Raw genomic sequence first — 27,310 nt, forward strand, 5'->3', positions numbered from 1 at the left:
GTTGACTTAAAGGTCATACTGGTGCCGACATCCACAGCGTTTACTGTGAATTTGATCTCAGCGAATGTCAGGGAAATTTTTTAAAAAAAAGGCCACATTTGTATCCAGGCCAGTGTTCATGTCAAGCATTTCCACAGAACCAAATTCAAATAATGAAAACATTTCTTTATCAAATAGCACATTTTGATCAGACTTGATTTGTTTTATGTACAGTATAAAAAGATAAGTGCTCGTCTTTAAGTGTTGGTCAAACTTCCACTGTCCCCTCCTTCACTATGGCCATGGCCAGGTTACGGGCTAGCGCTAGCCGCAGGAGCTCAATCTTGGTCGTCTCGATGTCCTCATCCTGAAAACGCACAGGGAAACACATTTAATGGATCCTCATCAGAATGTTTTTAGTGATTCCATATTCAATCTGATGTAATGCTTCAGCAAACAGGAAAGGAGGGCTGCTAAACAACAATGACAAAAATCATGACAAGAGCTTACCAAGAACAACTGCAAAGAACTAATTCGAAGTAGAAAGGAGCACTCAAGAGATTTTTTGTTGTTGAGTGCTCCTACTACTATTTCTACCTTGAATTAACCCTTTTGGAAAATGTTCTTGGTAACCCCTTCTCATAATTATATAATACTTGATGTTATGAAACCAACAGTCACTTTTTCTGGAATACAATATTCAAATTAGGTGACAATGGAACTGTGCGATTGGCTAGCCATGAAAAGTCTGTGCTAACCCCTCTCTGGAGCAGGGCCAGCTTAGCCCTGGGCTAAGGTTGGTGTTAACCCATTTTAGAATGTGCAAGTGTGAATAGTCGATTAGCCGTGGGCTAAGGAAGCTCTTAGTGCAGTGTGAACAGTTACTTAACCCAGGCTAAGGAAGCTCTTAGTGCCGTGTGAACAGTTGCTTAACCCAGGCTAAGGAGGATCTTAGTGCAGTGTGAACAGTTACTTAACCCAGGCTAAGGAGGCTCTTAGTGCAGTGTGAACAGTTACTTAACCCAGGCTAAGGAAGCTCTTAGTGCAGTGTGAACAGTTACTTAACCCAGGCTAAGGAGGCTCTTAGTGCAGTGTGAACAGTTGCTTAACCCAGGCTAAGGAGGATCTTAGTACAGTGTGAACAGTTGCTAACCCCGGGCTAAGCAACTGTAGAGATTAGAGCATATTACAAAACAGTGCATTAGAAGATTGAAAGGGAAACAGACATTAGATAGAGGGTAAGGGGGGTGTAACCCAGTACCTGCATGGGTCTGTCTGGGTTGGGAACACTCTTCTCTGAGGTCAGCTCCTCCAGACAGAACATCAGCTCATGAGTTTGATCAGCAGAGAAGATCACCTGCAAGAGGACAAGCCCAGAGATGAGCAACTGACTGCAACAAAAAGGCTATTAGCCTAAAAGAGGCAACATCTACAAAACTACCTTCCAAAGACAAAGGTAAGAGCATATATTCAGAGATACAGATCTGATAGGAATCAATAAGGTAAGGCGATATTTTAATTTAAATATTTTGAAATATATATATATATATAATATGCCATTCATTTATTTCTTTAAGATTACAAAGATGTGTTGCCGTTCATATTTAGTTAGTAAACCAAAAAAAGGGAAATTCAATCTATGGAATATGCTATACACTAGGTAAGTAGAAGTTAATTTCAACGTTAATCAAGGATGGAAGTTAATGCTGTGGGCCAGTTGACCTCTTTCTGCTCCAGCAGGGCAGGGCGTCGGTCAGCAGAGTCATCCAGAAGGAACGTGGGGCGATCTTGGCCGTCATCAGGGAGAGGAGGAGCTTGGCGGCGTCAGAGAAACGCTTCTCGCCGTACAGCCGATGGAACTCACGGTACTTCCCTGCAGACAACAGGATCACATTCATCAAGGCAAAGCGTAGCAAAAACTGTTTCTCTACAGAAAGCGGTAACGCGCATTTCTGATTGGACAAGTTCAGGTAGTCCATCCTGTTTCCTTCCGTAAATGGTGCCCAATGAATATGACCCAGGACAGGAGGGAACAGAATGAACAAATGGATACAATCCATGATGCTCTCTCATTGGCATCATTGGTTACACAGACACAGTATCAATGACATAGTATGGTGTAAAATGTATTTGCCACGGTTTCAGTATAGAACACTGAGAAGTGCACCGAATCCACAGAAATGATGTGAGAACCATCTATCAATCACACATGATGCCAGTTGGGACACCCAACATGGTCACTGTAGAATTGGATTCTCATTCTACTCGCTACAGCACTGGTAGAACTTGTATGGCCTAAATGTAAATACACTGTGGTTCCACTGATTGTTTAAGACAAGATAACATGATATACATCATAGTCAATGAACAGTTAGTTCTGCCTTCATGAGTGACTAATTGTAAAGTGAGACGTTACATTTTCCCAGCTGTAGGTTATCATCAGCTGTTACAACAGCATTAGGCCACAGACTGCAGCCTTATATGGACCATTTTCTCCTATGTGAGAGTAAATCATCTAATAGAAAGGACAAAATACATTATGGGTCTGATCCAGTGTGTGTGTGTGTGCGCGCGCATGTGAGTGATATGTGGCTGACTGAATGTCAAGTTAACATGCAACACCAAGCAGGGCTCTACAGTGCGACCATTTTACTTGCATATGTGCCTAAATATTTTGCTGTGCGACCTGGAATTTTAATTGAGGAGCACCAGCGTGCCTAGAAAAAACGTATGATTCTAACTTTATTCCCTCAAATATATTTTGATTTGTGCTCCTGAATTTCTTTGTGTGCTCCTATATTTTTCAACTTAGGCACACACGTGCTCCTTGTAAAACAGGTCAGCTTAGAGCCCTGCCAAGGAGTGTTTGCTTGTGTGTGTTCACAGTGCTTCATGTCTGTGTATGTACACGTCTGCACCACATACCTAGAAAAGTAAGCCTGTCACTGAGCACATGGCTGGACCCAGGTTGTCAATCAGGTCCAGATCAGAGAAGGTCCCTTTGGCGCAGTAGTCCTGGAGAAACCTGAGATACAGACCATAGAGATACATCTATAGACCACAGAGATACAGTATATCTAGGATACAGACCATAGAGATACATATAGACACAGAGATACAGTATATCTAGGATACAGACCATAGAGAATACATCTATAGACACAGAGATACAGTATATCTAGGATACAGACCATAGAGATACATCTATAGACCACAGAGATACAGTATATCTAGGATACAGACCATAGAGATACATCTATAGACCACGAGATACAGTATATCTAGGATACGACATAGAGATACATCTATAGACACAGAGATACAGTAATCTAGGATACAGACCATAGAGATACAGTATTATAGGATACAGACCATAGAGATACATCTATAGACCACAGAGATACAGTATATCTAGGATACAGACCATAGAGATACATCTATAGACCACAGAGATACAGTATATCTAGGATACAGACTGGGTTAAACCCACGGGGGGTGGGAGCGAGCGAGAGAGTGAGCGACTACAGGTGGTCTGGTAGCTAGTGGTGTGGGAGCAGATGTCATGGGAGGACATCTTTGCTGCCCTTCTTAAAGTAAATCCAGATCTAATGTGGTGACTCCACTACGTAGCTTTCATAAACCCCCTCATGTTAGATCAGTGGTTACATCAAGGAAAGGAGGAAGGAAGAAGGTATTTTCAAAGTATTGAAAACAGGCCGACGACTGTTCAGGAAAAAAACACAGCTTTCCTGAACAGGTCACATGGTCAGGATCAGTAAAACCTGTAGACATACAGCCTCTCTGATATGAGGGTGGCGAAGGCAGCATCTTTGGCTCTGATGCTCCAGGAGAGAGCAGAGCCCAGTCTGTTGTTCCTCAGGGCCTTCTTGGCCATGATCTTACAGATGCTCCTCACTGCAACACAGAGAGACACATTATACCAAAGAGTTAGGGGGTGATATCCACAACAGGCATGACAGAAATCAGGGGGAGTTTGAATGTAWTTTCCATGTGTGTTTTAGTAAGTGTCCATGTTGCGATTGAGGGAGTGAGACTGAATGTGGGTCTCAGTGAGAGCTTCATGCATGAGAGTAAGATGGACAACTGTTTTGGATAAGAGCGCGTGAGTATGCGTGCGTACGTGTATGCATCATATCTACCTTGTTCAGTCATCTGCCTCTGCTCACAGATCCTGATCACCTTCAGGGCCTTGCGCTCCGTGTCCAGAGGAACACGCTCGATCTGTAGCTCCAGGTACACACGGCCAAACTCTGGACAGTGGTCAAAGTAGTCCACAGCCAGCTGCCACAGGCTGAGGACCAGAGAGAAATAGCTTGTTAATCATGCACAGCTTAACCGATCATCCAATAGGAGCAGCACTGGAGGAGGTCAAACAGGGGAAGAGGCCTATACGCGTAGCCGACAACACTTTCTATACAAGATAACTACTGAACACAGTGGACCTCAGCATGTAGTGTAGTTATGCAGACGTGTAGTTATGCAGACGTGATTGTATATATGACAGTTATCTATTAGAAAAACAGACATGTTGGCACTGGGAGTTATGCATATAGTCCAAGCTTTACTAACCAGACTAGTGGGTCTGTCTCACCTGTGATGGGTGAAGAGTCCTGAGGCGTACTCCAGCAGTAGAAACTCRCTCAGGTTGGAGCCAAAACTAAATCAACACAAACAGAGAACACATGTTATTATGATCAACGTTGACAAAYGCTGCCACCGAAACACTTCCGTTTGTTCTGACCTCTGCTGCTAAAAAAACACATTKAAATATTTCAGTGAGTGTGGGTTCTTCCTTTATTCAAGTGTATGCCCTTTGAACCCGGCACCCAAATAKTTCCTGTTATCACAAGCATTTGAGCTGAGCACGCCAACTTCACTTTCTATGATTATGATCAATGTTACCATTAGAACAATATTGGCAGTTAATGTCAACCCTTTGTGGGACAGTGGTGTCCTTAACTTACTGTAGGTTGTGAGACTGGAGCAGTTTACAGTGGTCCAGCAGGTCAGTCAGATGCCCCACAAACCACCAGTTGTTGAGAGCAATGCTGGAAAGCACAAATAACATGTCATAAATATCACAACATATGAAACTGAACAGTAGTTTACATGAGACAGAGGGGAAATCACATTGTGTGTCTAGCCCCAACATTTATTTCATCTTATCCACATGAGCAGTTACTGTTACCTTAGCAACAACACAGCTACTCTCCCTGGGTTCTATACCATAGAAATATAATTCCTTTGGTTTCTGTATTTCTATGGTCTATAGACGCTCGTCCTCACCTGCAGTCCTTGATGACCTGGTGGATGTCAAACTCAAAGGCTGCCAGCAGGATGCTGTCCAGGGGCTCTGGGACACTCCTCGTGTCCAGGAACATGTGCATGCTAGACTGGAACACACACACATAGGACAGGACACTTACTCATAGTGTGTTTGGTAAGTCCCAGGGCATACTGGTGCAACTCTGTATAGTGTAGTAGTAGGTACCAGTGTGTAGTAGTAAGTGTGAAGTGTAGTAGTAAGTACCTGTGCGTAGTAGTGCAGCTCTGTGGGCTTGACAGTGGGGGGGAGAACAGCAGTCTGGTACCAGGAAGTGATACCAGGTACTCAGCAGCTCCTTGTGCTCCAGGAGAACATCCTCATCACCAACCAGAATCTACAGGATATTTAGGAGGTATGGATAACCATGGATGATATTTAGGAGGGTATGGATAACCATGGATGGATATTTAGGAGGGTATGGATAACCCATGGATGGATATTTAGGAGGGTATGGATACCCATGGATGGATATTTAGGAGGGTATGAAAACCATGATGGATACTCATTAGGAGGGTATGGAAAACCATGGATGGATACTCATTTAGGAGGGTATGGATAAACCATGGATGGATACTCATTTAGGAGGTATGGATAAACCATGGATGGATATTTAGGAGGGTATGGATAAACCATGGATGGATATTTAGGAGGGTATGGATAAACCATGGATGGATATTTAGGAGGTATGGATAAACCATGGATGGATATTTAGGAGGGTATGGATAACCATGGAATGGATATTTAGGAGGGTATGATAACCAGATGGATATTAGGAGTATGGATAACCATGGATGGATATTTAGGAGGGTATGGATAACCATGGATGGATATTTAGGAGGGTATGGATAAACCATGGATGGATATTTAGGAGGGTATGGAAAACCATGGATGGATATTTAGGATGGTATGGATAAACCATGATGGATATTTAGGAGGGTATGGATAAACCATGGATGGATATTTAGGAGGGTATGGATAAACCATGGATGGTAATTAGGAGGGTATGGATAAACCATGGATGGATAATTAGGAGGGTATGGATAAACCATGGATGGATATAGGAGGGTATGGATAAACCATGGATGGATATTAGGAGGGTATGGATAAACCATGGATGGATATAGGAGGGTATGGATAAACCATGGATGGATAATTAGGAGGGTATGGATAAACCATGGATGGATACTCAGGAGGTATGGATAAACCATGGATGATATAGGAGGTATGGATAAACCATGGATGGATATTTAGGAGGGTATGATAAACCATGGATGGATATTAGGAGGGTATGGATAAACCATGGATGGATATTAGGAGGTATGGATAAACCATGGATGGATATTTAGGAGGTATGATAAACCATGATGGAATTAGAGGGTATGGATAAACCATGGATGGATATTTAGGAGGTATGGATAAACCATGGATGGATATTTAGGAGGGTATGGATAAACCATGGATGGATATTTAGGAGGTATGGATAAACCATGGATGGATATTTAGGAGGTATGGATAAACCATGGATGGATATTTAGGAGGGTATGGATAAACCATGGATGGATATTTAGGAGGGTATGGATAAACCATGGATGGATATTTAGGAGGGTAGGATAAACCATGGATGGATATTTAGGAGGGTATGGATAAACCATGGATGGATATTTAGGAGGGTATGGATAAACCATGGATGGATATTAGGAGGGTATGGATAAACCATGGATGGATATTTAGGAGGGTATGGATAAACCATGGATGGATATTTAGGAGGGTATGGATAAACCATGGATGGATATTTAGGAGGTATGGATAAACCATGGATGGATATTTAGGAGGGTATGGATAAACCATGGATGGATATTAGGAGGTATGGATAAACCATGGATGATAATTTAGGAGGGTATGGATAAACCATGGATGGATATTTAGGAGGGTATGGATAAACCATGGATGGATATTTAGGAGGGTATGGATAAACCATGGATGGATATTTAGGAGGGTAAGGATAAACCATGGATGGATATTAGGAGGGTATGGATAAACCATGGATGGATATTTAAGGAGGTATGGATAACCATGGATGGATAATTAGGAGGGTATGGATAAACCATGGATGGATATTTAGGAGGGTATGGATAACCATGGATGGATATTTAGGAGGGTATGGATAAACCATGATGGATAATTAGGAGGGTATGGATAAACCATGGATGGATACTCAGGAGGTATGGATAAACCATGGATGGATACTCAGGAGGGTATGGATAAACCATGGATGGATAATGAGGAGGTATGGATAAACCATGGATGGATACTCAGGAGGTATGGATAAACCATGGATGGATATTTAGGAGGGTATGGATAAACCATGGATGGATAATTAGGAGGGTATGGATAAACCATGATGGAATTAGGAGTAGTGAAAACATGGATGGATATTTAGGAGGGTATGGATAATCCATGGATGGATATTTAGGATGGTATGGATAAACCATGGATGGATAATTAGGAGGTATGGATAAACCATGGATGAATGAATCAACAGGTAGAACATATGGATAGTAATGGAAGAGACAGACAGCACCAACAAGAGATTATTTTAGCTCCTTTACAGTTCACCCTCACACAGATGCAGGTACAGAGCCAAAGAATGGACTCTACATGTACAGAGCGAGTTCCTTTTGGCTAAGGTATACATTGTATACTACAGGTAGCTACACTGACTACAAAACATTAGGCTCTTTCTATGACAGACTGACCAGGTGAAAGCTATGATCCTTTATTGATGTCACCTGGTAAATCCACTTCAGTGTAGATGTAGGGGAGAGGACGGGTTACAGATTTTTAAGCCTTGAAACAATTGAAACATGGATTGTGTATATGTCCCATTCAGGGGTGAATGGGCAAGACAAAACAATAAGTGACTTTGAACAGGGTATGGTAATAGGTGCCAGGCGCACTGGATTGAGTGTGTCAAGTACTGCAAAGCTACTGGGTTCACACTCAACAGTTTCCTGTGTGTATCAAGAATGGTCCACCAACCAAAGGACATTTCGACAACTATGGGAAGCATTGGAGTCAACATTGGCCAGCATCCCTGTGGAATGTTTGACACCTTGTCCATGGCCCAATGAATTTAGACTGTTCTGAGGGCAAAGGGTGTGCAACTCAATATTACGACAGTGTTCCTAATGTTTTGTACACTCAGTGTGTACCTGTCACCTACCTCCACTGATCACCACATAGAATGCAGTACAGTGTGCCAGGGCAGGTATTGGGCAGTTCCACTGACCTACAGATGTCCTCCAGGTGGGGGTTGCTGGCAAAGGACTGGTCCTGGAGACAGCCGTCCACCTCCTCGCGCCAGTGTCTCCACTTTACATCAAACTCTGTTAGGGTCTGAGTCTCACCAGGCACAGTAAGATGTCATAGAGGAGAGAGCTAGAGTTACAACCATAGAGATACATATAATATACGTGTTCTACTTGATTCTGTGGTTAAAACCGGGTGCTGTTCAGGAGGTTGAAACATTCAGATAGAAATGCACTATGTACATTGAAGATGGGCATCTTCATGAGCAGGTTGTCCAGCAGCTTGAACATGCCTGGCTGCAGGCTGCAAAATTGCCTGTTTCACCGAGACCTGCCTGGCCTCGTCCATCCGGCCCCCGCAGCACGTAGCTGATCACCTGGAGACACACAGAGGGGGACAGTGTGGTTCAATAGGGGAGAAAGAATATCTGCATACAGACTAGTGCACAAATAAACATGAATAGCAGTTATTACACAATAGACATAAGTATAGGAGTTAAACTGGGCAAAGAAAGTCTGCACAGATAAAAATACATAGTATATCAATGAGTTAATTTCAACCACATTGGAAGCAATCATGGAGAACCATTTAAAAAGGCAAATTCACCTCAATTTCACTGGTTTGAGAGATCCACTAAAAGAAGTTTTGATCAAACAGGCTCTACGCTGACAGTTTTTACAAGGAGCACATGTGCTCGTAAGTAGAAAAAGTAGGAGCACACAAAGAAATTAAGGAGCACAATGAAAGTATTTGAGGAAGTGTTTTTATGAAAAGAAATTAATAAAAGTTTATGAATAAAACATTTTTTGGAGTGTTCCATGCTCAATCAATTACAATGTACGCTCAAATATAAGTAATTTAGGGGATCCAACAATGTTCAGTTGCCCCTTTGAGTTCTCCGACGGTGCTCTTCACTAGCAGTTGAGCAAGCTCAAACTAACATTGAAAAACCACATAGCGTGTGAACAACAATGTAAATAGCCAAGAAACACGAGAACAAAGTCACACGTTAGTAGACTTTCAGGTGAAATCAACCAACTTCTACCCTGTGCACTTCTAAAAATGTATCTTTCAGCACTTCAATCACAGTGCGCACAGCACCCCAGGCGCTGTTGCTGCTCGAGGTGGGAAAGCTATATGGGATTTTAGTTCTGTGTGTGATTAGCTACCAGCTATGAAACAAAAACAGCAGGTTTACTTTGAAAATAGTTACGGCAGCAATTTTCCCCCACTATAAATCACATGTTCATACATTACTTTTTCAGTTCGCACACATCTATTTTTAGGCGCATATGTGAGTAAAATATCACACTGTAGAGCCGGTCAATGACAAAAGTCGGTCTGACGTATGTGCGCACTGTGCCAATAGTTCTAAAAAGGCAGAGAAAGACAGGAGAGTGGTGTATGTGTACGTACCACGTCCCAGTAGGCCTGGTGCTCTGCGGGGCTCTCACTTGCCAGCACCTCCCTGGCCTTCTCATCCACGTCAGCCTTGTGCAGCCTAACCCAGTCGAGGAGGTGGAGCACAAGGGAGCCAACTGGAGGGCCACATACAAAAAAACAGGTTGCAGAATATATGAATGTTCTGTTCACACCATAGAGATAGATGACTCATTATGGATATAACCCCTTTTAGCGTGGACAATGAGGGCTTCCACCCTTTTGAAGTAGTCAGCTGGGTGGGATTCATACGAGTTTGGACAGGGGTCGTGTTAGCTTTCAGAAATCAGCATTTTCAAAACTCAGACCATAATTTTTTTTGCGTTTTTAACCATTTAACCTGCGTTTCATATTGAAAGTCAACAGTGTTTTTTGGCTCACTAGAGTGATCAGGGGCTTGCAACTGTAGTTTCTTTACACAAAATACATTAGTGCAAAATCGTTTTCATCAGCTGACAACAGAAGTGCAACGCTATTTGGCTAGCAGCCAGACATAAATAAATTAGCCACAATAAAAAAGCAAAGTATATTTTGCATAAACATGCATTGCCATCATATTTCTAATGTTTAGCTTGAAGTTAATATTGCATTTTAACTAGCTACTGGAGAAAACCTTCACTGGAAGAAAGTACCGGAGAAAAGTAGCCTACACATCAGCCAGGGCACTGATGATCCAATGACGAGAGAAAATATATTCATCCAAGTGGAGAAGTGGAACTGAAGCACAAAATGTGTAATTTTACAATCATGATTATTTGCGCAAACCCTGACTGAAGCCTAGCAGAATTTACAATACGAAGCATTTTAGATCTGTGTGAAAAATGCAGAATCCTGCGTTAACGCAACCCCTGTAGAGCAATCAGCCAATGAAAAAGTAGAAAATGGGTTACTTTAAAATGGAGATGGCATGGGCAGCACCATTGAGGCTATCACAGACACAAAGATGAGTCTTCTATCTAGCTCTATGGTTCACACCTAGAGGATGCTTCTGTGTTCAAAGCAACGTCAAGGTTGACACACAAAATATAAACCTACCTGGAGCTGCATCGATGAACAACACTTCACAAAGATTCCAGATCAGCTCTACTGCCAGCAGGATTGACACCTATCATGAAACACAGGATAGAAGAGTCGTGCCAAGGGAATCATTATGATACAACTCATAGACTGTTTTAGTGTATAACATTACAAAGGTGTTCATCTTCATCGTTGATTCAAGATACTTTTCTCACGTTTGCTGATTCAATGTTATATTACTTGGGTTATGTTCTCTTGACATGAGGGTAAGTGGTTAGTCGAACTGAATAGGCACAGACATGTACTCTACCTGATTTCCATACTGTGTAGCCAATGCTGCATCTTGTGTAGAAACTGCAAAGTGAGGGGAAATAGCATGTTACTTAAGTCTGTCTATGAACTGCATAGATAAACATATGATTGTTGAAATGTTGCCATATACTATACCTGCGACTTGCTGGAGTTCCTCCATGCATGCTCGAATCACAGACCTGTAGTTCTTGCTAATACTGACGAACCTGAATAAATAAGTGAAATTGATAAACGAGTACACCCATTATAATGCAAAACATTTAGATTACTATGAGATTAAGTCACACATATCATCACCACTGTTTGTTATATTTAGAACCAGGAGTTTTTCCTGACCACATGACCAAAGGGAAACTCAGAGCCCTAGTTTGAATTACAAGAGAAAGTAGTCTATCCCATCCTTACTGGGGTTTCTTGTTCTTGCTGGGCAGATCCTCTCTGATCCTCTGCAGACCAACAAAGATGTGATGGGACTCATTGAAGAGTTTACGCAAAATAGGGGAATAGATGTCCTCATCTTTCCTGACCTCATGGACAAAGGGACAACCCCCTGCAGATCCACCTGAAGAGATGCACAGGGAGAGAGAGTTAGAGGAGGATGCTTTGTACTTTGACATGAGTCATGAGTCACTTTACTACCAAGTTATATGTTCAACTCTCATATCTACCTGATGCTTTGTAAATGGTCTCATAAACCAYGATATCTCCAGGACCCCACACAAATCCCAAGTGTTTTTGGTTGCTGTCGAACCCAGGGATAGGCTGAAAGAGAGAAACGTCTCGTTAGTTTATTRATGTGGACATAGCTAGGTAGTTAACCGTCTAGAGATGATTCTGCCTTGCTGCCAGTATCTTTCAACCCACTGAAACCAGTCATCACAAATGACAAATCAACATTGTGCAGTGCTGCCAGTATTATTGTGGACACTTGAGCTCAGAGACGTTTGAATGAAGTGTCAGCTAGTTAGCGAACTAACGTTAGCTAGCTGCATAGCCTGGCCAYGACACAWTTGGATTCCACAACAACAGAGCACGAGCGGTACTTACAGTAGTTGTTGGCTCCACATCTACCTCCTCCATTACCACCCACTTTGATCAAATCAATAAGGCGAATCAATAAATATAACTTAATCCACGAGCGATACAAATACTGACATTTCAAATAATATAATACAGAAATTAGGCGCTTCAAACATTCAGCTGAAGGACCCAAAGCGTGCGCATGTCTGATGTCATAGGAATTCTGTGTCGTGCCTGACTAGAAATGRAAGCTTGCACTAAAGGGGACACAATTAGTCAGTTGTCAATTTGACAAGTAATGTCACCATGAGAATATATTATTCCAATGAATAAAATCAATTTATACCAATATCTACCAATTATAATGTTTTGGTACTAATTTGCTCAAAGTGGTAAGAACTAATGGCCACCAGATGCAAACAGTTATTTATTTACCCCAATGTGCAGATTTTAGTAATAATTAATTGTCTAATGAAATGTTCCTTATAACATTTAGGCTATTTCCAATGGCATAATAGGCAAATATGGATTTTTACAATGTTGCACCATTCTGGACTTTATCAACATCCATCCAATACTGTGTGGCAACATTAGTTTCTTGCTGGATCATCTCTATTTTGGTACAAGTACTGTACAACCAAATATTTCATTGTTCCATCTGTGGTACAGCATCATTTGTTGGCTGAATGTTATGGTCTATAAAAACAAGATGGCTACTGAGGATCAGTCCTCTCTTTCATTACAAAATTCCAGAATGGTTTAAATTACCAAACATTGACCCTTCAGTACACTTTCTTAAATAACCAGATTTTTATTGAGCAAATGTACAGCAATGGCACTGTTAACATCAAAGCATTAGGACGTTTTCGGTGAATATTTTCATAAAACAAAACAAAAGAGAACGTGTTATAAATGCGCGTGCACGTGTTACAGAAACGCGCATTACGACATTCCCGCCCTCTGCCAGCGCTCAACATCTTACCCTGTGACCAACGTTGGCCAATGAATGTGAAGTATAGGGCACGAGCATGTGTTTGTGATCGCGCACGTAAGGCCGGTATTTTAATCGGGAGCGGGTACGTGCGCGTACACGTCTARTCGTTGTGTGGCGGCGTAGAGAAGCGCAAATAGAGTAACCATGGCTGACGAGAAACCCAAGGTGAGTTGCTTGAAAATATGCTTACATCTCATCACATTTTTTCACATACATAACTCAAATGGAACTAAGGAAAATGTACATGTAATATTTCCTTACTTGAGATCTTAGTAGACTCAAGTTTTGAAAATGCAAGTACTCCATTGGAGACACCGGAAGACCTGTGCACGCGCCTGCATGGGCGCGTGGCTTGCTGCTTGATTCGCAGCCAACTAGCGTTTGCTAGCTGAACATGACAGTAAGCAATGCATGCACTCTCATCAGTTCTTAATCTTTTCTATTTGCAAATGTAATCTGACAAACTCAGTTCAGATCCAAGCGGTTGTATCAATCATCACTTTGTCAATTTCTTCAGTTACAAACTTGTTACATTCATTCATGGCTACAGCAAGGGTCCCTCTCATCTGCTTATGGAGCCAGCTATCACAGCATGTTACAAATGAGTGAAATGGTGTGACTGAGACAGTGTTAAAAACCATGTTTTACTCCTATGTGTTTTCATGTGTAAAAGTATGATCAATATTTTGAAATGCATCAATCATGTGTGTGTGRTGACCAATGATCAGATGTTTGACACATACATGTTTAATATGTGTCCTCATTTGGATGAATTCTAGAATGTGAAAAGCACCTATCCTGTAGTCAGCATGATAAATTCCACTCTGGGGTTAGGGGTAGACTAAACATTGTCCAAAAGCACTTCTTGTCTCATTACATTGCCACAGCGCCATGACTTTTAGAACAAGTAAATAATAACCAAGACAGATGAACTTGTATGTCACTGCTGAACTATCCAAGGCCCTTGTAAGTGTTCTAGAAAACTTTAAATATTTGGTCTATTTTCACTGTTCAGAAACTGCTTATATTCAGACAGTGCACTGCTGACAAAAACTCTGTGTAAATGTTTCTGCTGGCCAAAATCAATGATGGTCATATCAAGGTTGCCATTAGCCTGGGACCTGACTGATAATTTGCTTTGCATCAACTGTATCTGCCAAGCAACATTTGTATCTGATCTTCTCAGGCAAGGTTACCATTAGCTGCTTTTATCAACGCTAGTATTCATACACTAGCGTTACTAGGAATTACCTTGCAAAAAAATGGAATAGTCTGCAAGAATCCAGAAGTTAAATAAAATAAAATTTCAACTTTTGTCTGTAGGGCTGGTCTTTATGCAGAGGGGACATTGGAAAAAAAAACATCTAATGGAACATTCAGAATTTCCAAATGTGGGTCTATTGTAGACCCAATTACTCTCCCCTGTCAAAATAAAAGTCCTGCACTGCGCCATACCAGCACAAAAGAAAGCAAGAACTTTTATTTTGACATGAGGTAAGCAGAGAGGAACTGACCTCGCTGAGGAACTGCATGGGTTATAACAGATCCACGTTTGGAAAGTTGTTTAATTATACGTTCCATTAATGTTTGTTTTTTCTCAAATTCCCCCAACATAAGGTCCAAGCCTACAGACAATCGGCAGAGTAAGATGAAAGTTAATTTTATTTAACTTCTGGCTTTCGGGGACTATTCAGTTTTTTGCAAGCTAATTCCCAGCAACCCTAGTGTGTAAATACTAGCGTTTTAAAAAGCAACTAGTGTACCATATATTGTATTCAGTGTTTGTCTATATGAGCTAGCCATGTTTAAAGCTGCAATATGTAACTTTTTGGGTGACCAGACAAAATTCACATAGAAATGTGAGTTATAGATATGTCATTCTCATTGAAAGCAAGTCTAAGAAGTGGTAAATCTGTTATATGTGCGCTATTTCTATGCTTCCCATTCTTAAGTTTAGTTTTTACGTCTTTTACTTTTTTACTTTTGTACACCAGCTTCAAACAACTGAAAATACTATATTTTTGGTTATGGAAAAGATATTTCACAGCGGTTTAAATGGTACAATAATTCTCTACACTATACTTGCTTTTGTTGTCACTTAAACTGAAATTAGGTGACTATTCGACTTTTAACAGACTTGATTATCTGTCACATGTAATAGTGGGTATGATGGTAATTCTAGACTTACATTTATACTGTATCTGCGTTTCATCTCACTGATACACCCCCAATGTTTGTTGTGTCCATCAGGAGGGAGTGAAAACAGAAAACAACGACCACATAAACCTGAAGGTGGCGGGACAGGACGGCTCGGTGGTGCAGTTCAAGATCAAGAGACACACACGCCGCTCAGCAAACTCATGAAGGCGTACTGCGAGAGACAGGTGAGTCTGACGTGGCAACCATGATGATGCCACTGAGGGCACAACATCAGCAGCGGCATCAGAGGGCAAGGTTGAGCTACTACCATATTGGTTATACCTATCAAGTCCTTTTTAATCTGCATAATGTGCGAGGGCGTAGAGGTGGTTTCTGGACAGAAGCAACTAGCAGACCTCTACCCTATACATTTGGCCAGGGCCAGTATTCATAAAGTGTCTCAGAATGGGAGTGCTGATCAAGGATCAGGTCCCGTCTGTCCATGTCATTTATTAATTGTGATCTAAACGGGCCAAGGCTAAACTGGTACTATGTCATCATTCTCTCCTGAGAGGAAGAGGAATGATTAATATTCCTGCACAATGTCTATTTAAGATTTATTATCGCACAATGTATTGCACAATTCCCTGGCACATTTGTAAATATCCTACTTCAATTGTTTGAGTGCCTCCTTGTGTCTTAGGAAATTTTAATCCTTGTTCTTATTCATTGAGCTTTTCTTTTTAGTATTCTTTGTTTATTTACTTAATTACTTTCCTATTGTCGAGAGGTGAACCTGTAATTAAGCATTTCTTTGCACTGTGTACTCCACGTATGTCATGTGTACAGGTATATGACTAATAAACTTGGAAAAGGTCATGACCCTAACTATGGGAATATAGGGGTTGATGAAAGATGACAGCTCATATTATCCATTGAGGACAAGGAAACTCATTGAAGAGAGAAGGCGATACATGCACCCTRTTATACTCTTGTATCTCTTTGATCTGTTCACTGTCAGATGTAGTCTATATTGTCTGTGACAGGAGACGAGCGCTATGGGCTGTGTTGTCTTCATCATATTATCATCTTCATTTTCATCGTCCTCATTATTCCAGTGTCCCAGCTCTATGTGTGGTTAAGATCGTTGGGCCAGTAACTGGAAGGTCGCTGGTTCGAATCCCCGAGCCGAATAGGTGAAAAATATTTTTGGTGTCTTTGAGCAAGGCACTTAACCCTAATTGCTCCTGTAAGTCGCTCTGGATAAAAGCATCTGCTAAATGACTAAAATGTATTGTAGTAATGACTCTGTACTGTCCACTCTTCTGATTTTAGTTCTTTTTATTAACACTTTTTATTTGGTCAAATACCCTTTATTTTAATATGCACCAAATGTACTTGTCATATTCAATGCAATTTGCATTAGTAAGGCTTAAGCTTAACTTGCCTATCTCTCTGGCTGTWGGCTGATTAGTAAATACTAAGCCTTACTGCTGGATCATTATGGCCAATCTGATCTGGGCTATTTATGATCTTATAGGCTAATTGAAGGGATTTACACTGCATTACCTAATAAGTACTTTTAAAATAGGGTTCTTGGCTTTGGATTCTGCCAACATATCAAAGGTCTTTTTGTTCTCTTCCCTAGTGCACTTGGAGCTGTTCTGTTCTACATGTCTTTTTGAATGATTGTGTTCATGCTGCTTGCACTGGCAAGTACAGAGATGTAGAGATGGAGGCAGAGATGTAGAAACTGAGCCTTTGCTCTCTAGTGCTAGGCCTGTCTTATCCGGCTTGCCAGGCCTAATCTCAATGCTGTGTGTGCGTGCCCACCCATAATGGATCTTGTGTGTCTCTTTAGACCAGTGAAGTCATGTAAGTAGCCAGGCTCTGCAGGCTTTGTTGAGTAGAAGCCACTTCCCTCCTTCCTGTTGTTTCTTCCTTTATCTGATAAAAATGATGTCGGCCAACGTGGATATGGAGTGGCACTATAGTAACGCCCTTCCCTATCTCCTCGTCCCTTCCTTTCTGCAGTGTTTTCATTCACATAGTAGAGAAGCGACAGGAGTTTTTAAAGTGGCTAACCTTGCTTCCTCAGTGCCGTACACTATTAATGGATTGCTTGGCAAGGGTTGGGAAACATTGTTTTCTTTGGACATTTTACTTGGAGAGATTGTTTTGTGCCAGACAGTTTAATGGAATTTAGTATCTGTGTGTCTGTGTCTGTAGGGTTGACAATTAGGCAAATCCGGTTCCGGTTCGATGGACAGCCTATAAACGAGACAGACACACCTGCACAGGTAATCCTGGAGTATAATTGGGAGGAACTGTTTTGTTACATCAATTCACTCTATTTTGCTTGAACAACACCATTCCAGCAATAAACATGATACATTCCTCCTGTTTTGAGAATACCATGAACATTTGTGCATGTCAAAGAATGTTAAATGCAAAATGTCTTCTAACGAAAGTTTTCCATTCACAGCTAATTTATGTACATTTTTGTCATGAATGCCATGTCATCTAATGAAATCGGGTTTTATATCAAATTGACTTAATTTCCTTCCTTTTTCCTGACAGTTGGAAATGGAGGATGAAGAACGATTGACGTTTTCCAGCAACAGACAGGAGGCCTCTACTAGCATGTCAAGTACTCCCCATCTTCCTCCACCCCCAGACGGTGCTTTGCAGCTTGTCCCATTTCCCACCACAGAACCAATACCATGCGGAAGAAGTCCTGCTCACAGTTATACATAACTGTTGATGTATAGTGTTTTCATTCTTGCCTTTGTTTCCTTCCTGTTTTGTAAATAAACAACCTCCGCTAAACCAACTCAGATTTGAGTAACATTCATACAAGGTGTCCCGTGAATGAACGCTGCAAGATCCAGCTCTTAAAAAGTCCATTGTTTTGGTGACTGGTTGGTTATCACTTACTCAGAGATCAAGAAAAGTTATTTTCACCCCGTTCACTGTTTGAGAATAGACTGGTTTGTTATTCAACTTCATTTTCTGTTTTCTGTTTCAGAAAATGGGTTTCTATCTTTTCTATATAGTAGTGGTTGTGTAGAATGAAACATGTCTTGGACATGTTTGACTAGGCCATGCTTGTAATAAGGAAACCCTGAAGAGATGTTTTAGTGCAGGTAACATCTGTATTGTCTCATAAATGTCTTGTTAAATAAGTTATTCTCTCTTTTTAACCAAACTCAATTTATTTTGTCTCTGTTTCGTGGGTGACTGGGTCATTAAACTGGTGCAAATATTTGTAATCATTCATTTTAAGGTGCGTCCTTGTGCGTACAACAGCTCATGTTCACCAATCCCTTTTTCAGTATGAAAACATAATTATGGAGATTTTATCAGTGAAAAACCACCACAGTGATTGAACTGTAAAGCTTGATCTCCACTGACTGTATAAATACCATGTAGCAATGTTGGCACTGTCAGTGTAAAGATTCACTCAAAACTGGGAAAGAGGATGTTAGGACAGTGGGACTATTGTATGAAGCCAAACTAAAATAGTAACTCTTGAGTAACATTGTGTCCATACTCATCACCATTGGATAACATATTGATACTGTAAAGATACTGTACTGACAGCATTTTTATCTAAATCAAGATCTAATATAAGATACAGAATGGGAATGAAACTGGTAGTAAATAGCACTTAATATGATTTAAGGTTACTTTTGAGACAATTGCTTCGCACAGGGGGAGAATGTTGCCTTTCAAAGAAAAACGATTGACGTCGACTGGTGGTATGTGCCACCAACCAAAAGAGGGTCGGTAAGGGTCCGTCCAACCAGAGCGAGTGGAACTGAGGTGGGCTGTGACTTATGGGCTGGGATAACTTGTCGCTGCGCTCTTCCGTCTGGTCTCTCGGGCGCTCAGTCGGGTGGAGTCAGTATTTCAGTTTCTGTGTGCGTCCTGCGGATGATTTAGAAAATCATATTTTTGTAGTTTTCGAGTTACATATCGAAATACGAAAGTAGTAAATTAGACAGTCGAAATGACGACGACAAAAACATTTCAAGGGATGGATCCCGGTGCGAAAAGCAGTTCCAGGTAAAAATGATATCCGAAAATCTTCATGGACAAACAAAAGAAAATGGGATCCACTTACCAGCCAGTATTGGAAGCTAACCGTCCAGTTTTTGGGCGGTTGATATTTCCTGATTAAGTTGAATTGTATTAATGGCCACAATTTGTCTTTCTAATTAGCTGATATGATGGCGTGAAGAGGGCATTTGGGCTAGTAGGGGCATCAGCGACCTGGTTACTGCTGCTAGCGATTCTAGCTACTACACCAGAGGCCGCGGCGTTAGTGGAAGTTGGATTTAGCTTTGAAAATGAGCTGTTTAGTGTAAAGGACTCGGCATCGGGACACATTTAAACAGAATGGACAATGAGGACAACTTAGCTATCTATAGTAGTTGTCTGTCTGGACTGCAACTTGTTTTGTTAACTTGTCTACTTAGCTAACTAGTGACTGGTATGGATTGCTAACTCACACTCTGGCTAGCAGCAAGTTCAGCTGTCGCCTAACACTTTTATTTGCAGAAACAAGCACTTGCTCTTCGTTTGCAAGCTCCAAACCCTATAGTCTTTCGGCCTCTGGTGCCCCAAAACTGGGTACCTTGTTGGTTAGGTAGCTAGATTAGCCTACATGCAAATTTAGCTCTTTTTATGGATGTTTCTAAGATACGGCTGACCCCAAACAATTTATTTAGGAGTTAGTTAAATCCTTTTAAAATATGTATTGTCTACGTTTTGAGGACTTATTTGAGGCCAAGGGTGGGCACGCAATTAACTTTGTTTCACTGCCAGAAAAACTGATGCACCGCGTGCATTCATGCTATAGTATGGGAACTCCTGCCTTTGAGGCGGCTGGATGGCACGGGGAAGAAAAATAGTTAATGTTTTATCACCCTTGTTGCGCTTCGGGCAGGCCGGACAATAGGCTATTTCGTTAACCCAAAACGTAAGCTGTAACACCGTTTTGGGCTGGATAGTTTTGCTACAAGTAGTCCAACGGTGAAATCATAACCATTCTTTCAGGCATTTGTATTCCAGCTAGCTACGTTGTCGACTAATTGGTGGCTAATGCGGTTTTTACTTGGGTGGGGGGGTTTAGCTAAGCCTGCAAATCTGTGCTCGGTTCATCTTTGCTTTAGCCATCTTGGTCGGCCCTACTGCTGACCAGTCTAGAAATGCAGGCTTTCCCGACAGRAGCAATCCAACTTTGGCAGCCTTTGGTAATGGCAGATAAGGTTWTCAAAGGCTTTCAATATATGTGACAGCATCAGGCTCGCTATCTTTTCAATCAATCTAACGTTACTGTTGAGCAACTGTCGAGTTGTCCCACTTTTCTAACCACAGTGCCAGGAAATATTTGCCGTTTCATTGTTGGGTGGGGTCTCAAATAGCCTTTTCTCTTTGCAGCCTGGTGGAAAGCATGAGCTCATCTTAGCTATCACACAAGGGTTAACAAGTCTGCTTTGGACATTACATGAACTAATCGTGGCATACATACAGCACCAGCAATACCCAAATCCAGTTKMTTCATCTCGCCTCTGTCTTTTTTTTACCCCATGGTGGCAGGGAAGTTGATTTTTGTATCCCGTCTGCCTTTGGACAGCTGCCTGGTGTCAGCTGGTGCATTCAGCAGTCTGGAGCTGAATAGAGGGGAGGAGGGTTTGGGGAATAGCTCTGCAAACGCATCAATTCCTCCACCAGACTGTCCTTAGTCAAGGGGAAAAAGGCTTTCCTTCTCATTCTTGTGACCCTTCTGTTCGCTAGGAGGAATGAATGTCGGTTTGGAAGTGGGCTTTGTGGGCTCTGGTTATCCTCTCTTGCCTTTTTGCTATTCAGATCACATATTAATTATCTGATGTTTTCTTTTACCTTGACATTGTTCCGTGTGCTTAAGCGCAGGCCATGTCCAGCCATGATCTAGCCTGGATTTCTCCAATCAAATGTTGGAACGGCTATGCTGTCTGGAATGATAGCCATCCCATGTATAACTGCTGCGGAATTTCTGCCGAGCTCAAATCAGTGGCTGGCTAGCCTGGCAGATTGCAGGCGCGTGGAGTCAGCTGTAGCCAGGAGAGATTGGGAGTATCCCTCGGTCTGACAGCTGGAGCTTAGGGAGTGGACCCTACTGTGAATGGAGAGCGAGAGAGGGGACTGGAGCWATGWGGTGTCTGTGCAGCCTCAGAGCAATATGTTTGTATTTGTCATGTAATGATTTCAGCAGTGCTGCCGCTGATCACTAGTGTGTGACATGGTCTTTGTGTATTTAGCAGTTCAATAGTGTGTGTGTAGCAGTCAGTCAAATGACAGTCCTGACCCTCCCTTTGTTGTCCTGCAGGGTGCTGCGGCCGCCGGGCGGGGCTCCAACATAACGTTCGGCACAGACGAAGCCCCCCTGTACGCAAGAACAAAATGGGCTCCAACATTTTCCTAGAGCTGACGATCCCCACGCCCATCGGAGGAGCAACCCACCCGGTACTTCCTAGCTACTCACATTGGTTCAAAACTAGTGTACGCACACATCCAACAAACGTCCACTGGGGCAGGGTACAAAATGTGGCATGGCAAAAGAATACACACACATTGAGTGCTCGAACAATGGGGCCAAAATGGGAATCAAGCTGACAAAGACCCTTTGGGTAAAACTATGTGGGCATTCATTCAATCGGTGTCCAGACTCCAGTCAATCACATTGGATAATGTGCATAGTGTACTGTTTTTCCACCTGACCTACAAGACTGACTTGTAGTACAGCAGGGCCTTGATGGTGGAGCCACGTCTGTCAGGCTGGATCTGGCTGACCCTCCCTGGCTCTAGTAGTGTACACCTACACGTGTAAAAGAAGGGTGTGGTGGAACTGATCTCACATGGCACAGGATCACATGTTTTCACAATCGCATCACCCTTTATGTAAGTATCCATTTACTGTTGTAGCGGACATCCGTGCCACGCATGAAGTGTGAGAATGTGGTGTGCATGTGTGTGTTCACTGTAACCTCTGACCTCCGGAGCCGACGGCTGCATGCAGTGTTCACACTCTGCTTCCTGCTATTCCACATTGTCTCAGGCTAGGTTCAAGTTCAGTTCAGACAAACGAACGTGTCATGGTATGCACATTTCAATGGATACACCTGGATTATTTGGTTAGGTTGGCTTCGGTGCCGTCTCGTCTGAAGTTGAGTACTTGGTCTAGGCTAGCCTATATTTAATTAAAATTGCATTAGTCTTGATATATTTCCAAGAATACACCTGGATTTTCTGGCTGTGTTTAGTTATGATATTCTTGGATTGCATGCACCGTTTTCTCTGTTAGTAGGCTATAGGATGTTGTCTTAGGCTGCTGTTTGCCTAATGACATCACAATCTGGAAATGTAGCCAAAGAGATTTGTCTCTTGTCTCGTGAATGTAGAAGATAGCCAACAATGTATCGTTGTTTCCTTGGTCTTCATCTTCAAGGATAGTCACGGGAGGTCACTAACCTTGAGGTTAGAAGGCATGACCATGCATGATATATACTTATAAAGGAGTAGTTTACTATTTTACAATTTTTAGATGGTTCCTCACCCTGAAAGTAGTCTGGGCAAGACACAAACATTAATCTGTGGTTCAGTTTTCTTTAAACAGCCATTACAAAGTTCAGTTCACCTTAGCCCACGACAAAATGTCCAAATCACCTGAAATCAACTCCATATTTTGTTTGATGTTACCTAAAGGTGATTAGGCCATTAAAAAAAACAATACAATTATAGAAACATGCTCACATGACGCCATCACTTCCATTGATTGTGTCTGTTTACAGAACTGAACYGTGAATTAGTTTCTCCTGGCCCATAGACTACTTTCAGAGTGAGGAACCATCTAACGTCAAGTTGTAAAATGGTGAACTAGTCCTCAACATGTATGATCATACTTACTCTACACAACCATAATGACATATTTAGTTGTGAAGTTCCACCCACATGGTGTAGTAGAATATATGCCGCGATGTAGCATTGTGGTATTTAAATTCAGCCGTTCGCCTCTGCTTACATTGCTTTTGCCATAGCCTTTTCTGGTGATGCCCGGTTAAACTCACCATGGCCTTGAGATGATCCTTAGTGTTTTTTTTTCAAGGGCCCACTCCCAGCCACACAAAGGCCATTCTGCAGTCAGAGCAGTACCGTAGGCCATCATTGTAAATAAGAATTTGTTCTTAACTGACTTGCCTAGTTAAATAAAAAGTACTGAGCTTCATAACAAGCCACTGAACCAGTGTGACTTTATCTCTGCCTGTTTTATCTTTTAGCCTCAGAAATAAGAACTGTGATGCACATATTGGAATTAAACTCCATAAAAAATAATCCACGTGAAGATTTGGTCAAGAAGTACCTAATGGCCAAAAATCCAGTTTCAGCTTAACATAGTACAGCAAGATGTAAGTCTGTATCAATCTCAATGTTTAATTTAAATGTAATGGCACTATAGTCAATTAAAGCATCACTTATTGGCCATGTCCACGGGTTATGTCCCATTGCCAAAGCTAATGTAAAAGCATTAAAGCAGTCATTCAGCAGGGCCTGATAAACAGATGCAGAGCCATAATAAAGGAAACCTTGTTTGAGTCACTGTGCCATTACTTCACAATGCTTACTCCTCTCACTTCGTTAACAAGCAGTGATATATTGACCAAGAATTCCCTTTGTCTGGCTTTGTTCCTTCTAGACATAGATGGCAGGTAGACCAATCTGTTGACTTCCCATTGGTTCTGCTGTACAGTTGTTGCTCAGTGGAAGTTTGTATGGGACTGTAGCCGAGCTTAAATGTTGGCCAAAATGCCCTTTCGCTGAGTGGGTATGTGGGTTAGCCTTTGAATTTTGGCTAGCATTTGTCTGGATTAGCCTACATCCACTGGCTGCTTTGCTGCTTGGTCTGTTGGTATCTGTCTGAGACTGATAGGTAGGCCATCGGATTTGTTTGCATTAGTGGTTTTCCGGCATTTTCTCATGTCATCTTGGCAAATAATTCCCGCAGCATTATGCTCAGTAAAAACACTGCATACTGCATGTTAGTCACTCAGTTCCACTAAAACAGGAATGCCACCACAAATCAAGATGTTAAAGGAAACTGTTACAGCCTTCCACACCAGTCTTTAATCGATTTAGAACCATTCAACCAAATTGTAAAATCTGCCCCGGCCAGTGAATACGTTTTTTGATCAATGGAATGTGAGTGGAAACAAACCGTAAGGTAACTGTCATGTTTATTAGCACTTCTAGCATTGACACTCCATGAACTATCATTAGGCCTAACACTAGTCCCTATCACTGACCTAAACCCTTCTCTCAGAGAGCTACTGTGTTGCAGCTATTACTCCAACCCTGTTGTGTTACTCACCCGAGTCAGTCATCAAGATCCTGGTCAGCAGCTATTAGTAGAATCAGGTGTGCTGGAAAACCTACAGGAGGTAGCTCTCCAGGAGGAGGTCTTTACAGAACTACTAGTAGTGAGGTCATCTCCTCTGATCATTTGTGATGTGAAGTCTGAGTCATCACTATTTAACTGGGGGTGTTTCTCTCCGTAGGCGGGACGGCCAAGGGTACTCTGTGCGGAGAACCGTCCCCTCCCCTAAGACGGTGCCAGCAGCCGCTCCTCTTCCCCAAAAACAATGAGACAGACGAGGTCATACCTCCATCAACGTTCCTTTAGGGTGAGGGGTCACTGACATTGACATATGTCGGCCATTGTTTTATTCATAGATGTAATGTGTGGCTTTCCACTGGTAAGACGCTTGCCTTGGTTTTACAAGTCTGCTGTCATGGATGGTTTTCAGTGATTCTCAGTCCTGTGTTTTTGAACGGACTTAAATGCCATTGATGTAGTAAAATACTCGGCCAAAATAAAGTAAAATGCTGACTGTTATTATTCTCCATCTGGCAGGTTGAGGAGTGCCAGCAGGCAAAAAATGGTAAGTATCTCTGGTTCCATTTCGAATGTCAGTATTTTTTATGGTATTTATGTACAGTACCAGTCAAAAGTTTGGACACCTACTCATTCAAGGATTTTTCTTTTTTTTTAATATTTTCTACATTGTATAATAATAGTGAACACATCAAACTGTGAAATAACACATATGGAATCATGTAGTAACCAAAAATTGTTAAACAAATCAAAATATATTTCATATTTAGATTCTTCACAGTAGCCCTTTGCCTTGACAGCTTTGTACACTCTTGCATTCTCTCAACCAGCTTCATGAGGTAGTTACCTGGAATGCATTTCAATTAACAGGTGTGCCTTTTAAAAATACATTTGTGGAATTGTTTCCTTAATGCGTTTGAGTCAATCAGTTGTGTTGTGACAGGTAGGGGTGGTATACGTAATATCCCTATTTGGTAAAATACCAAGTCCATATTATGACAAGAACAGCCAAATAAGCAAGAGAAATGACAGTCCTTACTTTGACTGACCTTCATGTCTTAATCTGGAAAATTAAGAACTTTGAAAGTTTCTTCAAGTGCAGTCGCAAAAACCAAGCGCTATGATGAAACTGGCTTCATGAGGACCGCCACAGGAAAGGAAGACCGCGAGTTCCTCTGCTGCAGAGAATAGGTTCATTGGAGTTACCAGCCTCAGAAATTGCAGCCCAAATAAATGCTTCAGAGTTCAAGTAACAGACACATCTAAACATCAACTGTTCAGAGAAGACTGTGCCAATCAGGCCTTCATGGTCCAATTGCTGCATAGAAACCACAACTAAAGGACACCAATAAGAGACTTGCTTGGGCCAAGAAACAGGATCATTTGGACCAGTGGAAATCTGTCCTTTGGTCTGATGAGTCGAGATTTGAGATTTTTGGTTCCAACCACCGTGCCTTTGTGAGACGCAGAGTAGGTGAACAGATTATCTCCGCATGTGTGGTTCCCATCATGAAGCGTTGTGGCGCTTTGCTGCTGACACTGTCTGATTTATTTAAAATTCAAGGCACACTTAATCCGCATGGCTACCACAGCATTCTGCAGCAATACGCCATCCCATCTGGTTTGCGCTTAGTMGGACTATAATTTTTTTTCAACAGGACAAAGACCCAACACACCTCTAGAATGTGCTAGGGCTATTTGACCAATAAGGAGAGTGATGGAGTGCTGCATCAGATGACCTGGCCTCCACAATCACTTGACCTCAACCCAATTGAGATGGTTTGGGATGTGTTGGTCCGTGGAGTGAAGGAAAAGCAGCCCACAAGTGCTCAGCATATGTGGGAACTCCTTCAAGACTGTTGGGAAAAGCATACTGGGTGAAGCTGGTTGAGAGAATTGCTTGTGTGCAAAGCTGTCATCAAGGCAAAGGGTTGCTACTTTGAAGTATCTAATAAACTCAGCAAAAAAATAAACATTTACATTTTAGTCATTTAGCAGACGCTCCAGAGCGACTTACAGTAGAGTGCATACATTTTATTACATTTTTACATACTGAGACAAGGATATCCCTACCGGCCAAGAGCAGACGCTCTTATCCAGAGCGAATTACAGTAGAGTGCATACATTTAATTACAATTATTATTATTTTTTAATCTATTTTTCTTTTCTTTTTTTCTTCTTTTTCTTTTATCTTTTTTTTTTTTTACATGCTGAGACAAGTATATCCCTACCGGCCAAACCCTCCCTACCGGCCAAACCCTCCCTAACCCGGACGACGCTATGCCAGTTGTGCGTCGCCCCACGAATCTCCCGGTTGCGG

General features: G+C 41.8%; 3 protein-coding genes and 1 long non-coding RNA gene across 4 annotated transcripts; 3 read left to right on the forward strand and 1 right to left on the reverse strand.

The window, feature by feature from the left end:
- Positions 1 to 144: 144 nt before the first annotated feature.
- nup85 (nucleoporin 85) lies at positions 145 to 12,648 on the reverse strand. Its single transcript, XM_070449709.1, is given in 24 exon segments — positions 145 to 346; positions 1,241 to 1,336; positions 1,702 to 1,718; positions 1,721 to 1,852; positions 2,905 to 2,931; positions 2,934 to 3,004; positions 3,777 to 3,894; positions 4,140 to 4,291; positions 4,592 to 4,657; positions 4,965 to 5,048; positions 5,287 to 5,393; positions 5,531 to 5,584; positions 5,586 to 5,660; positions 8,612 to 8,764; positions 8,878 to 8,926; positions 8,928 to 8,989; positions 8,991 to 9,011; positions 10,052 to 10,173; positions 11,111 to 11,180; positions 11,403 to 11,446; positions 11,540 to 11,610; positions 11,810 to 11,966; positions 12,073 to 12,166; positions 12,452 to 12,648. Coding segments are annotated over 24 exon segments (1,974 nt in total). The 5' UTR covers positions 12,485 to 12,648; the 3' UTR covers positions 145 to 247.
- LOC139029528 (uncharacterized) lies at positions 5,720 to 6,081 on the forward strand. The gene is made up of 3 exons (XR_011481863.1): positions 5,720 to 5,774; positions 5,839 to 5,911; positions 6,042 to 6,081. It is a non-coding gene; the product is annotated as an uncharacterized lncRNA (long non-coding RNA).
- An 826-nt stretch (positions 12,649 to 13,474) lies between the features above and the next one.
- LOC111981372 (small ubiquitin like modifier 2) lies at positions 13,475 to 18,390 on the forward strand. Its single transcript, XM_024012603.3, is given in 5 exon segments — positions 13,475 to 13,583; positions 15,669 to 15,755; positions 15,758 to 15,802; positions 18,138 to 18,153; positions 18,156 to 18,390. Coding segments are annotated over 5 exon segments (213 nt in total). The 5' UTR covers positions 13,475 to 13,562; the 3' UTR covers positions 18,200 to 18,390.
- A 1,014-nt stretch (positions 18,391 to 19,404) lies between these two features.
- On the forward strand, positions 19,405 to 25,614 carry LOC111982042 (jupiter microtubule associated homolog 1). The gene is given in 7 exon segments (XM_070449710.1): positions 19,405 to 19,625; positions 21,931 to 21,950; positions 21,953 to 21,979; positions 21,982 to 22,026; positions 22,029 to 22,067; positions 25,154 to 25,286; positions 25,516 to 25,614. Coding segments are annotated over 6 exon segments (312 nt in total). The 5' UTR covers positions 19,405 to 19,569; the 3' UTR covers positions 25,279 to 25,286; positions 25,516 to 25,614.
- The last annotated feature ends 1,696 nt before the right edge of the window (positions 25,615 to 27,310 follow it).

The sequence above is a fragment of the Salvelinus sp. IW2-2015 genome, linkage group LG20 (assembly GCF_002910315.2).
Source record: "Salvelinus sp. IW2-2015 linkage group LG20, ASM291031v2, whole genome shotgun sequence".
NCBI classification, from domain to species: domain Eukaryota; kingdom Metazoa; phylum Chordata; class Actinopteri; order Salmoniformes; family Salmonidae; genus Salvelinus; species Salvelinus sp. IW2-2015.